The sequence below is a fragment of the Euwallacea fornicatus genome, chromosome 38 (genome assembly GCF_040115645.1).
Source record: "Euwallacea fornicatus isolate EFF26 chromosome 38, ASM4011564v1, whole genome shotgun sequence".
NCBI classification, from domain to species: domain Eukaryota; kingdom Metazoa; phylum Arthropoda; class Insecta; order Coleoptera; family Curculionidae; genus Euwallacea; species Euwallacea fornicatus.
Genome location: NC_089578.1, coordinates 572,260 through 589,652, shown reverse-complemented (window position 1 = coordinate 589,652; position 17,393 = coordinate 572,260). Strand labels below are relative to the sequence as shown.

General features: G+C 42.8%; 2 protein-coding genes across 3 annotated transcripts in view; one reads left to right on the top strand and one right to left on the bottom strand.

Moving 5' to 3' along the window:
* The window catches only part of if (inflated), a 54,535-nt gene extending 46,581 nt beyond the window's left edge, over nucleotides 1–7,954 (bottom strand). For both annotated transcript variants that reach the window (XM_066301283.1, XM_066301284.1), the window contains exon 1: nucleotides 7,515–7,954. In XM_066301283.1, coding sequence (XP_066157380.1) covers nucleotides 7,515–7,750 — 236 coding nt within the window. In that variant the 5' untranslated portion in view covers nucleotides 7,751–7,954. The remainder of the gene's footprint in view (nucleotides 1–7,514) is intronic.
* Nucleotides 7,955–12,106: 4,152 nt separating this feature from the next.
* Nucleotides 12,107–17,222, top strand: LOC136349590 (beta-1,3-glucosyltransferase). Its single transcript, XM_066301253.1, has 9 exons — nucleotides 12,107–12,359; nucleotides 13,007–13,116; nucleotides 13,179–13,370; nucleotides 13,430–13,566; nucleotides 13,615–13,798; nucleotides 13,874–14,009; nucleotides 14,061–14,214; nucleotides 14,554–14,812; nucleotides 16,804–17,222. The coding sequence occupies exons 1-9, from the start codon at nucleotides 12,299–12,301 to the stop codon at nucleotides 16,963–16,965; spliced, it is 1,395 nt and encodes a 464-aa protein (XP_066157350.1). The 5' UTR covers nucleotides 12,107–12,298; the 3' UTR covers nucleotides 16,966–17,222.
* Nucleotides 17,223–17,393: the final 171 nt, after the last annotated feature.

Sequence of the window (17,393 nt, the reverse complement as noted above, 5' to 3'; positions counted from 1 at the left end):
AAAACGTCCGGAGACTTAGAAACTACGAGATTTTGCACTTTCAGGCATTTTTCTCACGCGTCCGTCACCCGGCGACAGCCCCGATTGGCCGTTGCGCAGTCGTAAAAGGTCGACATTATATTAACACTTGTCATGCCATTTGTCAATTGTCATGTCGTTCGTCAAATGTCACGTCACTTGTCGATCGTCGTGTCACCTGTCATTGTCAACGTACGTCAGTCGTCGTATTTTATTTTTTTGCATATATATTTGACACATCCGGACGCAGGAGACGGAAGCTTCACTGATGCACAAGTCGCAGCTATTTCGCATTAGCAGACCTGGCGAGCAGCACGGACGCTCAGGTCAGCGTTAAACTGCTGCCCCGTTCCACCATCCAAAAATCGAGCTTCTCGCAGGGAACCAACTAAGCGCCTGTCAAACTGACTTGTTGGGGTTTGCTGGCGATCGGTGCCGCTTCCCAAGATCCCAAATAGCGGTCTTATCACCCCGCCCATGAGGCCATATTTCGAGTTATCTACGCGATAGTGGGAATCGGCTCGAATTGTAAAGATGCTTCGTCCCGAAATCGACGTTGACAAGTAGCCGTTGCTGTTTTGGTCGACGAATAAAAGCGTCACGTTCCTCCTATAGAAAAACGCCGTCACGACCGCAAAAGGAGCGCGCTATGCAAATGGGGCCCCTCCAAATATGGCCCCGCTCGATCCGATTGTCGACAATAACCGAAATTTGTATGAACCGGCCATCCCCGGTAATTCCATTCTTCTCTTTTTACGTTTCGCTATATCTCGATGGTAATTCGTAATTGCGGACCGTATTGCGACAACGCTTTTTTTCTGCAACGACCGGAGTCCATATCGGGAAGTGCACGGTCGCCAACCAAAGTCGCGCGCTTCTTCTTTCTCTTCTTTTTCTCCTGCTCATTGTTTATTCGGTTATGATTTCAATGCGTTGTACAAGCAGCCGTGCTGACAAACCATATGGTAAAATTTTGTCCTTACTAGACCGATAAGTCACCGCCATATATCGCGTTCGCAAATTAAATCTGTCTCGTTGGCACTGAGACATTCGTGTTCCTTTTGTTCAGTTTCCTTGTGCGCAACGCGAGAAAATATCCTAAAAATGACAGTGTCAAATTTTCGAAAGCAACGAGAATGAGCGAACAACAAACCCGTGTGCGCTCAGATGCTTAGTGTAACCCGTTGAAATCAGTTTAGATTTACCGCAGAAAAGATTTTTTTTTTAATTCTGACAAATTCAATTTCTCAAAATATGCTCGCTCTAGAAGATGGCAACGCGGCGCTGATCATTTGCTTTCGACGTATCGTGTTCGTCATGTGAGGTCCGTGACATTCGCTGTCATCTGGTGACAGTGACATTAGCTGCCATTTGGCGACAGTGACATTTGCTGTCATAAGGTGTCACTGACAGTTGCTGTCATATGATGCCACTGACAGTTGCTGTCATATGATTCCACTGACGTTGACTGTCATATGGTAACAGTCAGTGTAAAGAGGCGCGCCAAACTGCCAATTGTCAAAATTCCCCTTAGATTGTCCCCAGTCTGGTTAGACAGTGTGACTCTATGTTTCTTTAGGAATTTAAATCTCCCTGTATGAGTTGTCATAGATTTTGTTGACCCCAGCTCATTTTCCTTTTACTATTATTATTAGAAACTCGAGGCCACTTTTACCTATCTTGTGCGCCCGTCGCGTTACTTGGTTCTGCCCTTGCTGAAGGGGACGCCAAGGCTGAACGCTCTCTCGGAAAGCGGCGGGCAAATTTAGATTAGACAGGGCATGGGGCCCTGAACATGTCAAAAAGCATTTTTGTAAATTCTGAGAAACGCGTTTCCTTAAAAAAAATAGCAACACGGAGCTGATCACTCATTTCCACTTCTTGATGTCTGCAGATAGACGACGCGAGCTATTGAAAGGTTTCACGTTGCCGAATTGCGAAAATTTTCTTGGGGCACTATGGCTTCATACGCGTTCACTTGAGGCTCCCACACACTAGCGGCTTTATATCGGCGGCACTTTAGTAGGTTGCTTAAATGGCACAAAGACATACACATGTGAGTGTGGGCATTTGATGATGCACCCGGATTCGATTAAACTATCGGCAGACTTTTTAGTCTACGGGGAGCTTGAACGCACCCTAAAAAATGGCAGCAATCCCCGATTTTTCCTGTCAAACTCATCATGGCTGCCTATGGGGCAACGTGAGCAGTGGAAAGGGAAAAATTGTTTTTAGGTTAATCACGTCAAGATACACACGCGCAATGCGCAGCCTGCATCATTTGACAGACTGACATCGTTAGCCTGTCAAACAACAACTGTCATCAATAGTCTGTCAAACTACCGAGCAGACAGTTTGATGACATTTGACAGTGACTAACGATGACATTTGACAGACTGATACCATTAGGTTTTCGTCTAATAAATTTTTAGCGTCTGATTGGAAGTGTTTCTAAATATAATTCCTCGATAGTAAAAGTGCTTCTCGTCTTGAACGATTAAGCCGATCGTTGTAGGATGACGTTAGCGTCGTCGTTGTCTTCTAAATGCGGATGGGCGCGGCTGGGCGAACCGGGACGCCCAACTGGGTCGTGCACTTTTATCGTTCGAATGACCCAATTCGACCGCTCACTCAGTTTATGATCCATCGGCTTTATTTTTACACCTCGGCCTAAGGTGTTAACGCGATTTGTTGACTCAGTTTTGGGTTCGGGGGCCTCCTTTATACGATGGCCGAAGTCCGTTTTGAAGAACTGTTGAAAGCACATGTGAAACCTTCATAAAATTAATACCGGACGCCTAAAAGGTGTCCAAGAAACACTGGTTTAAATGACCATGGCGTGCCAGCAAGTTAAAGAATAGAGCGTTTAGGCTACACCTGCCTATTTTCATCTATTTAGTTTTGTAAATTCGGAATAAATCTCACGGTTTTCGATTTACAGACTTGAAACTGCTCCCAGAGGAGCTTTCGAAATATTTTCAATGAAATAAAAAACAAAAAAAGAAATCATAGCAACGTTGAACGTCGTGATGGAACTGAATTTGTTATCTGCGCTAAAGGCCTGGTGCGCCACTGTCTTCTTCACGCTCAGCGTCACCCAGAGGCTTGCAATGGGGCGACAGACCGACATCCACGATTGCTCGAATAATTATTTTCCAGTTATCTTTGACAAAAATGGTGAAATCACTCGATTTCAGTACAGGAAGGTGATACATGAATTAAAAGGAAATTCTAATCGTAAAAGCATTAATTTCGACAATGTCGTGGGTGGAGCCTCATACACCCTGTATGTACATTTCTATCCACTTCGCCTGTATCGCCAGCGATCGCAATTTGGAAGGCCTTGAGCGACCTCCTGGCCTAAGAGGTCCATACAGGGCGATTCGTCAACAATGGCCAGCCGAGAGCTCGAGGTACTGCTCGTTAAATGGCGACAACTGGGGAAAATATGCCTCATCCGAAAGTTAAAATTTTCGTTTTTTTCCATTATTTTGGAAACGTTTAAAATTACTTTTTCCAGATGCCGAATAAGATGCGTTTTGCAATTTCCGCGTTGCCAATAGAATTACGGCGAATTTTACGAAATTTACAGCTAATAACTCTTCACCCTGTATGTCTGGCATGAGACTCGATCTAAAATGTGAAAGAACGGCCATTTTTCCATTAATTATATGTTCTCGCTTCATTTCGATATCTCGATCCGTTTTCAACAAAAATCAATTTAACGAAAACTAACGGACAAAAGAATCAATTAAAATTTCAAGTTTGACCACCCTGTATGCGGCGTGTTATTTAAGTACGTGGCAAAACTTCATGAGTTGATTCTTTGTGTGATTCTAGGAAGAAGAGTTTGTATAAACATAGGTCCGGTAGTGCTTAGTTCTCAACATACAGGGTGTACAAATGTTTTTTATGAATCGTTTTTTCGTAAAAATCTTAATAATCCTTTAGCCAGTATCTTGAAAACCAAGCATTGCCGGCTATAAATTTTTCATCTTAAAATCCGCCTAAGAAATTTGGCCCAATACTCAAATAACACCCTGTACAGTCGAAACTTTTTTCCCCAATCGCCACCATTCCACGCTTTCGGCTATCCCATTGTTAATGAATCACCCTGTACAAGGTGGTCACTTTTACAATGCTCACGATTGGAGGCGTCCGAAGAAGAGCTACAGGGTTCGTTAAATTCTAAAAACTTTGCGCATTTTGATGCTCATTATGGAACCATTTGGATGTATTGTTCGTCAAATGTCCGTAAAAAGCCGAAAAATTCAATTTTCATGAAATTTTGGTCACTGACACTTCTGATTATGACGCTTCACGTGACATTGACAGACCTTTTCCTTCTAGATTTTGCGCACTGATAATCAACTTTTCGTTTTCCTACGGATTCTACTTGAGCCAAAACGTTGACTCCATTATGATTTCAAAGCGTTTTTCGTAGTTGCAAATTTGCTTTTTAACAAATTAAATAAAGCAGTTGAGAATTTTGCGTTCTGCGTTGCTTTCACGGAGGAAAATAGCAACGTAATTTTCGACCCGTGGCGAAAAATTCCAATATGGCCTCCATCAGGGAACGAAGGATTGACCATCGGTGCGCGAACTCTAGAGGGCGCACAAAAAGTCAATGTCATGACAAGTTCGTGACATTGACAGACAGCCTTGACATTGACAGACAGGCTTGACATTGACTGAAATGTGTCATCAAAATCGTATGGGTAGCTATCCCAGCAAATTTGTTTTTTAATAGAATTTTCTCGAGTTTTTATCGAATATTTCATTAACCGTGGCAGATAATTAAAAAATGGAAACGGTTCGGTATTGACCGTCAGACTGCGCAACCGGACCGACCCTGCAGCCCTTGCCGCGTCGGATGTCCCAATGATGAGCATGGTAAAAGTGACAGCCGTGCGTAGGGCGGACGCTGCGCGTGTCACATGTCGCTTTGCTCCGGCAGATCTTCAGGCAGACACTCTTCCGCACTTCCTAAGCGCCACCTTCCTCTATCCTCTGATACGGAATGTTCGTTCGTACCACGGTTTCTGGGACATCCTGTATATTGTAGGTGCGCACAGTGTGTGGTTTGAAGACTGAACAGGCTTACATGGGGCATAGTAATTGAAAACAACGTTCAATTTGCGGCAATCAACGAATTTATCGGCCTAGACCCATTACTTTGAACATAAATTAGAAGTGCTGCCATTGCCCAAACGGTTCGTGTCTGGCCGGATCGTGCCTTTCGTTCTCTCATTTTTCCTTTTCACGTAATGACAATTTTGACGTTGGTACAGGAACCAATTTACAATTTTCCTTACCTTCAAGCGAAGCTTAATTGGAAAATTGCTCCCGTTTAAGCTCCACATTTGTTGTCGTAATCAGTTTGTACGTTAAGAACGCATTTTCCAATTGCGGCCGATATCATTCCGGTCAAATTAAAAATGGCGGAAACGATGCAGATCGGTGCAGAGGGGCCGACAATGAAATTCCAAAATCGCTGATTGTCCATTCGACTGATCGCTGCCGGTTGTCGTCATTTCGTCACAAGTTGAATAATGGCGAGATGGGTAACTTGGCAAACCGCGAGGCGATCGGGTAACAGCAATAACCGAGATTTTCAAACAAGTTGTTCTTGAAATAAGCATAACGTGACGCAGCTTGACTCGATGCTAATAAATAGCGCAGAATGTTAAACAGGCGCGAATTACTTATTTAAATCGACGTGTTACATAACGCGGACCATTAGCACGGGACTGGTCGGTGGTCAATTGCGACATGGTTTTCTGACCATCTCTAATGGATGGGTGTTTACCGGAGGACGATCGTTTTGAGCAAATTTGTTTATCTTTTCTCTCGCAAATACCTCTTTCGGGCGAACGCGAACGAGCCTTGACCCATAATCCTTCATAAAATATTTTATTACACAGGGCGTTGATCAAGTAGACGTACTTATTTCAAGGAGTGAGTCTTTAACTGATTTTACGACAAAAAGTTCCCGTGTATGTGCGCCCGCAACTTCTTCGCTTAAGAAGTGGAGGGAGTTGAAGTTTCGTTTCGAGTTGTAGTGTAAATTTACCCCAAAAAATATTCCAGCGAGTTCACGTCGGGTGACCCGGGAGGCCGCTGTCGCGGCCCCGCTCCTCCAGTCCGTCGACGAGGAAAACTGTGGTGGTTCAGAAACGAGTGGCCCCCCAGATCACCCGACCTGTGTCCACTCGATTACTTTTTTTTGGGGCTAAATCGAAATCGCTCGTGTGCAAAACTCCGGTGGAAATGAAGGAAAGCTGAGAAATAAAATAAGCGCCCTCTTACACGGAAATCAAAAATATACCGGGTGTATTCCATGGAGTTCGCCAATCAAAGTTGAGAAGGGTAGATGCACACATCGAAGCCGGACGTGGCACTTTTCAACGACGAATATTAAAACATGAAATTAATTTCAATAATTGTCAGCAAATCAATTCTAAAAACTAAAACGAAATTTTACGACTTTCTGGTTGCAAAACGAAGACGTTGCGGGCCTAAATTCATGGAAACTTTTTCTAATAAAATCGGTTTAAGATTGATGGCCCCCTAGTGCGCCCGATATGAATCCGCTTGATTATTTATTATTTTTCTGGATAACTCTAAACCAAATTTAAAATGACATTTTAACACCCTCTAGTTGCTAAACAAAGACGTTGCGGGCCTACATTCATGAGAATTTTTGTGATAAAATCGTTTAAAGATCCATAACCCCCTAGTTCACCCGATATGAATCCGCTAGATTTTTTATTTTTTTTTGTGATAAATCGAAACCAAATTTAAAATGACATTTCGACACCCTCTAGTTGCGAAACGAAAACTTTGCGGCCCTACATTCATAGAAATTTTTCTGATAAAATTGGTTTAAGACTGATGGCCTCCTGGCTCACCCGACATGAATCCGCTTGATAATTTTTTTTTTTTTTTTTGATAAATCGAAATCGAATTTAAAGTGAAACTTCACCACCCTCTAGTTGCTAAACGAAGACGTTGAGAGCCCACATTCACCGGAACTTTTTGCGATAAAATCAGTTAAAGGGTCACGCCTTGAAATGAGTACATGTGCTTAATTAACACCCTGCATTTTACCTCGTAAAGTGAGAGCAAACATGATTAATGGCGAAATGTAGCATTTTTATACGTGGAATATTCCCTTTGGCATGTGCACATTAGATTTGCTCGCTGACACAGGTAATCGCATTAAGGCCTTTGAAATAGTTCTTCACTGGAAGTGATGATGAATATCGCAAAATAACTGGGAAGCGAACGGATATTTTGAGTCACCAGTTCGAAATAAACCTATTTGCAAATGTGACTAATTTCAGAAATTTAACTCTGTGCAAACTGGTCGCGATCCCAGCTGAAGTTTCAGAATTCGCGGATCTCGCGAACCGCTAAAGACGAAGGGGAGATTGGTCCCATTTTTACGAGGGGAAACCTTATGGGGCGCCTGTTTGGTCGTTTTTCGAGCTTACCATCCTCTGTTGTATCCCTGTTTGTGAACTGCGACTGTAAACCCAAACATGGACTGTTCCTGAGATTCGTACACCGCATAATTAACTGCGTCCACGTTAAATCCGTCCGCCGTCAGAGCGGCCGAAAACGCAACAAATAAGAGCAACACTACCCTGGGGAACGGGACATGGGAAGTCTTGGGACCCATAGCGACTTTTTGTCCAGAAAATGGAGCGCGTGTGTGACGAGCGCACATCCACCAGAATCCGATGATGCCGATGATTTTTAATTATCTGAGAAAATAATTTAGAAATCGCAAAGAACTGTGACGTCGGCACATTCAAACGTTCCACTTGATCCCCGATAGAAAAAAGGCGCGTTTGGTGCGCTCATTTATTCCGACGCCGACATTTTTCTTTCGCGGGCTTTCGTCGACTGAAACCGTCGAAACAAAACTGCGGCGGACGAATGTGATGGGTGTAAATTTAGCCGGCCACGAGGCGCCACCTGCACGCCCCGCCTGGTACTTCAATCCCAGTTTCCAACCATTGTTCCAGTACATCTGGCCCTGTCCGCCGTTCAATAATTGCGCGCTCGTCACTTCCGCGACGTCGTCCGTCTCCGTTCAACGACGTCGGGCGAAGAGTGATGGAAGACGGAGAAGCGGCGGAAGCCCGAAGGAGGGGCGTGCGCTCTTAGATAATTGTACGCATTCGACAGAAGTTGTACTAAACTTCGAGGGGGCGGGTGGTGGCATTCCATGGTATGCGCGGGCAACTTCGGCTTTCGCGAGGATCCCCGTGGATTGTAGAACTCTAGGAGAACAAGCTGCCCTTTGGACCCCTTCTGCGAAGTTCGAACGAGTCGCACATATCTGTTTGAACTTCGGAGGTATTACACGCATAGGGGCAATGCCTGAAGCCAGAGCGCCCACGTGCCTACAGGGTGTCTCGGGGAAAAGCGTCCACCCTGAATACTACCTCGCCCGTTGTTTGTCAAAGAAAAAACACGCGAGGAGGGGGGACATCGGTTTTTCTTCAAAATGGCGTCGTTCAACCCCTGGACGCAGCCGCTTTGAAATTTTCAAATTGCAAAAGGAGTTGTGACGCATCTCGTCTGAAAGGTAATTTTGTTTTCCGCACGGTGAAGTTCGTATTTTTCGTTTCGGCACCTCGGCCCTGAAGAAATGAAGCAACAACCAAATAACTGGAGTTTAACCATGAATGTCATGGTGATAAATGCTGAAAGTGGACAGTTTAGACTCGGAACGTCCCAAAAGTATCAATAGCAATGACATTCCTGACATTCCATTTATGAATCCATGAGCCCTAATTTTTTTCAGAGGAATAATTTATTGACATTTCCCTTCGTGGCAAAACTTCACTTTTTGCAGTTCGTTCATTGTTAATTTGATTTAAATGGTTTACACGCTGCAACAGAGAATCGAGACTGCGAGTCTGCATTGCAAAAACCACAATTCTCAAAGGGCGGCAGCTCGTGCCTTCAATTTGCATCGTCCCGGCAAAATGTTATGCCGCCCTTATGCATCTAAGCTGCTAATGAAATTCGATGAGACTGGTACCGTCCAAAGCAAAAGACGCGAGGTTGACCGCTCAGTGAGAGGAATCCAAATCGCGGTTTTGGGACATGTTCAAATGGACAACAGGACGTCCGGATGAAAGATTCCTAAGGAATCTGGAGAATCAAAAAGTCCATTTGATAGAATTTTAAAAGAAGTAAAATTCCATATTTATGTCACGGAACTAATACAGGAATTAAATGGGGATGATATCTACTGTCGGTTATAGAATTCTATGAATCCTTTAGAACCATATCGCGTTTAAACAGACAGTTGTTGCATGAGACCACATTTTCCGATGAATTTCGTTCTATTTAAATAGTGAAGTTACCAGATAAAGCTGTCGTGAAGGGAGTGACGTCAATCCTCTTTTATTCCGAGAGATCCACCCTCAACAACCTCATAAATTGAACGTCGGAGCAGGGGTTTTCGACGATCTAATTGTTGGACCATTTTGCATTTCTACAAACTTAAATGGAGAAAACTACCTGCAACTTCTCCAAGACGCTACATCTCCATATAGGGTAACTGAAATTCTTGAACAAGATCGCCGCCTCTCAGATCAAGAATGAGTTTTTCAACAAGATCCACACTACCCTGCTCCAATCTAACAATTTTTAGATAAATAATTCCCTGGAAGATGCATTGGAAGAGGAGGTGCAGGCAGAGCGGCCCGTAAGATCTCCTGACCTTAGTCCGTTGGACTTTTTCCTATGGGGATATTTGAAGACCAAAATCTCTGACGCACAATCTGATTCCCTCGAGGAGTGACGTGCCCGAATAGTCGGAAAGTGCAGGTCAATAACACCAGAAATGTTGGACAATGTGCGACGGTGTTTTCAGGATCAGCTGCACAGTTCGTGGAAGTTGATGGAGGTCACTTTCGACATTTTTTACGATAAAATAAATGAAACATACCTAGTGTTTGCTTAATTTCTACAAGATGTGTGCACAAAAATAAAAAATATAAGCTTCGCCATGCAGAGAATAAAATTGCCTTTCGAACGAGGTGTAACACGACCCCCCTTCCAGTTTGAAAATTTCGAAGGGCTGGTTTCCACGGGCAGAGGGACAGGACCTCGAAAAGACACATTTTTTCAGCAAACGATGTCTCCTTCCCTCTCAAAGCTGACGAGTTTTAGCGTTTTTCTTTTTAACTAATAACAGCAAAGACATTCAGGGTGGACACTTTTTCCTGGAACACCCTATACATGTCAAGTAATGACCATTGGCGCAAATGTGCCTTGTCCACAAGTTAATAATTCATGTTAGTTTGTGGTGTTAAAGGGGAATCGAAGGCATATTTGCATTTCTACGTGGTGACCCTAGACCTCCCCCGAGTCCAGGTAACCAACCCCATGGGAGGGAGAGGAGGTGACACATGCGGATCACCGATAGATGAGCAACGGATAAAACCGGGGAGTCCGGCGCTGTTCTTTGAGATAAGTAGGTGTAAAAATAAGAACTACTGGAGGTTGTGACCCAGAGAGCAGAGGGCCAAAGGGAAAGAAACCACGCCCTGAGTCACCTCAGGAAAAACGTAAACGACACACAGAGAGAAATAATTTCCATTACTCAAGATAAAGCAAAAAACTTCTGACAGATTCATACATGGGGATGGTAAATGTCACTAAATGAAAGACTGCAGAAGACCAGACCGATCTCAATTATTTGCTTTAAGTGCCCAAGAGAAGGGTCTCAACGTGAAGAACGAAGAAGGGCGGGTGTCGCTGCCCCCTAATTTGATAGAAGACAAATCGAGCATGGAGAGACGTGAGGCCCTTCAGAACCTTAAGTACATCGGTTCGCCAGGGCCTAAATGACATGAAGAGATTGTCGGAAACCGAAAATAGGAAAGACACTGACGTCGACTGAAATAGTTTGAAGTCAGTTGGACGTGGAAGAATAAGAAGTAGTAGACTGACGATGGAACAGCGGGGAGGAAAATTCACAGCACAACTGCAAATTTGAAGAAATATCGTAAATTCACTCCCTCCCTTGATAAAACACCATTATATGACCTCCACTGCCAAGGGAAGACAGTATCAACTCACTTCATTTTCGCGCCCAATTTTTGAAATTAGCAGATTTTAAAAAAATGGAAAACCACAAAGGAGCTCTCAAGTTTTAAACCAAAGAACATGGAAATCATGCAAACGCATGCCAAACGCTCAGACACTTAGCCATGAATTGAGATGTTTCGAAAATTCCATTAACTTTAGGAATAATATTGCATTATACCAAAATGAAGAAAATTGAATTTCCTTCCGTTCCAAGTCATAAAAAACTCACCATCCTATAGGAAAAAAGCAAGGAAAATGAAGTTGAAAAGATGGAAATTAGAGTTGTTATTGTGACCACCCTGTATACATTTTTGGTTAATCGCGTATTCGCGGCTGCTAAGGGGGTCTTGCATGGAAATCTGTCCGAAAACTGTCAAAATTTAACTTAAGGTGACGGCCATATTCATTTTTTTATAAGGCAATGTAAACGTATAAAATTTCTTTTACACCTCCATGGCTGCGAGCCACTGGATCGCAAGGAAAAAAATTAGGAACCAATAGGAAACCTGGAAAGAAGTCTATCACGCAAAAAAATGCAGGTGGTGCCGTTTGGGAAAAGCGCTCTTTGTGACGCTTTCTTGGAACGCCCTGTGTTGTTGCCACCAATCTTAAAGTCCACCCTCATTAGCCTCATACACGTCCCGATAATTGATTGTTTTTACCAAATCACGAGTAAACCCACAGAAGACCTGAGGACCTGTCAAGTGGACGCTCTGCATGTTCAATTTTCCCTTGGAAATTTCCAAAGCTTCGGGGCCACCGAATTCTAACCGCTCTTAAAATCTCTGTATCTCGAGAGTCCAAAGGGCAATCGCGTTAAAAATACTGAACAGATAAGACCCAGAGAGATGTGGGCATGGGCAACACCATGTTGTACAATTGTACTAAATTTGTACATCTTTCCCCCATAGCCCAACCGTTAGAGAACGGACTAAAGAAGCCTGGGTAGAAGCACGATAGTCAGGCACCATCACTCTACCCATCAGAGTAGGTAACATGTCGCATTGCCGAATACATGATCGATTCTCGTTTAGCGATCTACTACGATTAACACCCACCTCAATATACGTTTTATATACTATTTTATACTAAAATATAACCGGGCACTAGCATGGCCGAGGAGCTTTTAAGTTTCGGATGGTGGCAATAAGGACGTTGTGAGATGCGATACGTATTTCTGCTCTTATGTGGTTCGTTTTTACTCCCCAAGTCGTCGGGAATAGGTGAGTAAAGGGCCTTTAATTACTGCATTAAAATGAATTAGCACACTACGCCTCACTCTCTTGGGCACTTAAAGCTTGAGGGTACAAAATCACAGCAGTTAATCGACGTACCCCATTGGCCGCTAACATGCGCAAATCAAATTTTTGCACCAATGGCGACGAGGGTCTCCAGTCCGCCAAGAGACGGCCCGAAATGACGTCAAAATGACGTTCGTTTCCTGCTAGGCAAGATGGCGATTTTACTGTGGTACGTCACTTTGACGTCATCTCTTACTACTGCGCGATCTGGCCCCGCTATTAGGTGTACAGGGCGTTTTTCGACTAAAATTTGCTGCTGTAGGTTTTGCAAATTTGTATTCTTTGAACCTCTGCGCATTATCAATAAAATGGACATGGTGCCACCCTGTGTGGCCACCCCTCATTCCGCGCAAGTCCACATGTTAAGGGTACGTCTAAGCGTGGCCTAAACTGCATGGAAAATTGTCACATGGTCGATGTACGGAGGGAATCTACGGTGGGCCCTTTACTGAGAATGCGGGTCCAGAAGATCGTTTCCTCATTTATTGAGAGACACCTTCAACGTTTACACCTTAACATCTCTTATTTGAGTTTTTTAATGCAACTCCCATGGTTGTTTTTCGTTGCAGATAATGCTACCGTTACTTATGTGATAATCGACCAAAGAAACCCATATGGCGAAAGGCTCGCAGGGGAATTAGAAACTCACTTAAAAGAACAATATGAAGAGTTAAAATTGGTACGTTCACAGGTCGCGAAAAAGTCTTGAGAAGGTACTCTAAAGCAGTCACAAAAATCTAGGACGAACCTCAAATATGGAGATCACACGATTTGATAAACTCGCCTGCCTCCTGGACAATTTCCCCCTTAATAGTACCAGTTTGGAACCTCCTTGGCGGGAAGACTGCTCAGTGGGTTGTTTTCCTCCAAGATTTCACTGCTGTTGTGGTCCACGCTTTCCTAAACGAATTAACGAAATACGATCATCATAAGGTCTGTACCTGATATAATCTTTCACAATCGATGTTACTCACATATGATTCTTTTCTCAGGAGGTTTGGATCGGTCACGCTCTCCACGATGCCGAGGCGAGCATCATACACCACTTCGCGTTCCATGAGAATCCCCAATCGTTCAAGTATCCAAACGCAGGATCGGCAGTGGCCATCAGCGTTCCTTTATTGGAAAAGTACGATTAGTGTCCAGCTGGTGGTCACGTAAATTGTTGTCCTTTCAGACTAAAAACCCGAATCGAGCAGGGCGTTAAGCAGTTGGATTTTCACATTGATGCCGCACACGAACTTGCCCTATTTATTTACAACGACGGAAGGGGGCCCATGATTGAGCATAACGACAAGTTTTGCGAGAGTGCGGAGGACCGAGGCCATTGTGCCACATATCCGAAGAAGTTCACGTCCTGTGTAAGTAGGCACAAGACTCACTGAAACGAATGGGGATTTGGCATTGGTCGTGCTGATGCATCGTACCGTTTCTAGCGAGAAGTCACCTCAAGCTCTTCGATATTTTTCGCAATTAAAACTTGCCAGCAGTTCCACGTTGACAGAGTTGAGGCGGTGAAGCAGACGTGGTACCAATACGCAGAAAAAAAGGCGTTCTTCAGCGATGCCGAAGGTGAGGACAATCTCGGTATCGTGTGCAGGACACACCTTCTTGGTTTTACAGATGTGGACGTACCAACAATATCCCTGAACATTCCGAATACCGAGCACGGACACTGTGCCAAAACAATGGGCATCCTTCGATATTTGGTAAAAGAGTTCCATAAGGACCCTGCTTTGAATTGGTTAGCTTTAGTCGATGACGACACCATCCTAAGGTAGATCCCCGACTGTCCGAACGCCTTAAGAACAGCACTAAGTGATAAAACCGTGCCGTAGAGGTCTTCTTAGAGCGTCCTGACTCTAGTGACATTGCACCTTCCCTCTTATACAGAACTTTTCAAATTCTATCCTTTCAATTGGGATCTGGGAAATTGCAAGAGCTCGTGCCCTCGTTTAAGCTTCTTCGTACCTCCTCCAGGTTCCGAGATCCCGATGATGAGGATCGAATTTGAAAGGCCCTGTATACAACTCGGCTTTAAACCCATGTTGCATTAAACCTGGGGATTCCTACTCGATTCTGGGAAATTAGACCTTAATTTCTTGTTCCATTCTAGCGTTAAGAAGGTGGTGGAACTAACCACCTGCCATGATAATGCCAGTCTGCCCATGATCTTGGGGGAGAGGTATCTGTTCGGCATGCAGGGTTTTAATTATCCTACAGGGGGGGCCGGAATTATAATCAATAGGGCGGCACTGAAGATTTTGACTTCTAAATGCGTCTGCCCACGGGATGATTCCCCTGATGATATGGTGCTGGGTTCCTGTGCCGAGGATTTGGGGATTACTTTGGTTCACGTTTCTCAAATGCATCAGGTAAGTGAGCAACAAATTAGTGACGATTATTATTTAATACGAAGGAGCTCGCAACACCTGGTGGTCTTGACATAGTTTTTTCAGCCATCCTCGGGAGTACTCGGAAAATTCAAATTTCCGAAACGGCATTTGGTCAATTATGCAATTTTGTCCCAATTGAAGCTTCTTCGTATCTCCCGTAGTTTCCGAGATCCCAATGGTGGGGCTCGAATTTGAACTGCTCCGTACGGTCAGTTTTTTCTCCCTTATGAACGCCACATCGAAATTTCACAATCTCAACTATAGAAAAACACCTGTTTAGCAATTACCGTATTTTTCATTTTTTTCAACGAGAAATTCAATGCGCATGCGGCAAGAAATTTTATGTTAATGTTAAATACCCAAAAAAGTTGGTTGTTTAATTCCACCTCTGTTTGGGCGTGGTAAAACTTGGTTGCAAACCCTTCATCACCTGGTACTACTGTTTTTGATAGAGGAAGTCTCCAACAGAAAATTCAGGCCTTTATCTTTGACTGCACCGCTCTCCCCTGGCTGCGGATCGGTTTCCAGTGTTTGCGGATTTCACATTTAATTTACCAATTTTCCCACAAGTTTTCCCTTTATATTCTCCATTTATTATTTTTAATTTATATATATCTTCCACGCACTTAAGAGTATTATTCCCAGTCTGCCTTTGATTTGAGGGTTTTATAATATCTAAGTTTATGCAACAGTAAGTTGTTCTGCATTTCAGCTGGTAACTGAGGTTTTTTGTTCGTTACAAAATCGACATTTTTCTCCTCATTTAAATTTTCCTCTCTCAATAAAAGTGCGCAAAATAGGTTTCCAAGGTATTCCCTCGCTGCAGATGGCATATAAACATTGTAGAGCGGCATATTTGCAATATGGGGCGTATTATCTCCCCAAAGCCACTCCTCGTCACTTCTTGCAAAGAGAGTCTTCTCTAGAGAGATAACTTTTCACTAGGGACACTTCGGGATCCTAATTTTTTAACATTCTCGGATCTTGTCTGTTTGAAATGTTATCTACTATGGTTGTACTGCTTTTGCACGTTGAGCTAGAGCTATGACTTGTCCTGCTCTGATATTAAGCTCTATTTTATATAGCTCGTGGAGGATAGTTTATGCTAAAGCTGTGCTCCAGCAGCAACACAACTCATTTTGCAAAACTTGAACTAGAATACATAACGATTAAGCTTGTCATCTAAACAAATCTACCTTTATTAGATCTGCGTTATTTCAAGTGTTTATTTTCAAATAAAACACGTAATTGTCGCCGGTTCATTATACTTTGCAGCCATTGTTAATGTTATTTGCTAACGAGGTCTTGCTAATTCCTATATTATGCAACTGAACAAGTTTATGGTTTTTTTATTACTATTTTAACTAAGGTCAGTTTAAGTCAATACAATTTAGTTCAGGTGAATGCAGGCACACAAAAACTTACCTAAATTGCACAAAAACACACGACGCATCTCCAATCGTAAGATTACCGCCAACATCTTGTTTAACGTACGTCTCCGTAGCAACCAGACCTGAAACAACGGGGATGGTGGCGACATTGCGGCTAATTAGCTTACTATTTAATAATTTATTTATTTATTAACGAATTGACGTGGAAATATTAATTGTTTTTAAATATTTTCCGACAAAATTTATAGCACAGCGCAGTTCTTTTTTAAATTAACATTAATTAGAAACTTTTTATGCTTCTTAAAGTTTGAAAATGACGTTATAATCCCGCGATGCCGCCATAACGCCCTCTATACTTGCTAGATTTGAATTTCAATATGGCCGCTGCGGTAGGTGCCCACACAAAAAGTAATGGAACTGTTAAAGTTGTTCCTCTTTTTATTAGTTACCTATTTGATCACTTTGCGTTGTAACCAATGTGAGTTTCCTCCCGATTTTTATCAATATTCATAAGTGTCGTCGTTAGTATGGGTTTTTGTTGACTTTTTCTATATTTGCTTTCTGTTTTCAAAACTTCAGGCCCGCCCAGAAGATTACGCACCAGGGCGTCTGGCCACGAAAGACGCAATTACTTTTCACAAACACTGGATGATAGACCCTGTCGAAGTCTATAGAAACTGGTTTTTAGAAGCTGATATAGAATTAATGCGCGGCAAATTAACACCAAAAACTGAATTCTGATTATGATGACAATAGTTTTTTTGATCTTCGGATTGAATTTATGCTTAATTTAAGTTAAGTTATTGTACTTTTATAAAATCTAGTTCACCTAATGGTGGAAAAAAAACGTATACAGCCAGTGGTTCTAATATACTTATGACACTTACGTCATAGATCTTTTAAAACTGCATTCGAGTCATAATAAACTTTGTATATCTTATTTCTTCATTCATATTATTATTGTTTTTGTTCAAATAAATAAACACGCCTTACTAGTTTGGAAGGTTTTTATGCGTCAGTTATAGAATCACCTTTCTATATTATTCTAATAGTTATTTCTATAGTACTTGGGATTTTCTATTTATTATTAAGTAATGCGGGAATACACTGAAGTGTGTAATAAAGAACATAAAGTACTTGATTTAAATTGTGGCCTATCGTTGGCGCCA

Excerpts from the sequence above, each read along its gene's own strand:
- LOC136349590 (XM_066301253.1), top strand. The coding sequence starts at position 12,299 with ATGCGATACGTATTTCTGCTCTTATGTGGTTCGTTTTTACTCCCCAAG. Across the intron at positions 13,799-13,873 it reads CGAAGAAGTTCACGTCCTGT|CGAGAAGTCACCTCAAGCTC; the intron begins GTAAGTAGGCAC and ends TACCGTTTCTAG. Across the intron at positions 14,813-16,803 it reads ACGTTTCTCAAATGCATCAG|GCCCGCCCAGAAGATTACGC; the intron begins GTAAGTGAGCAA and ends TCAAAACTTCAG.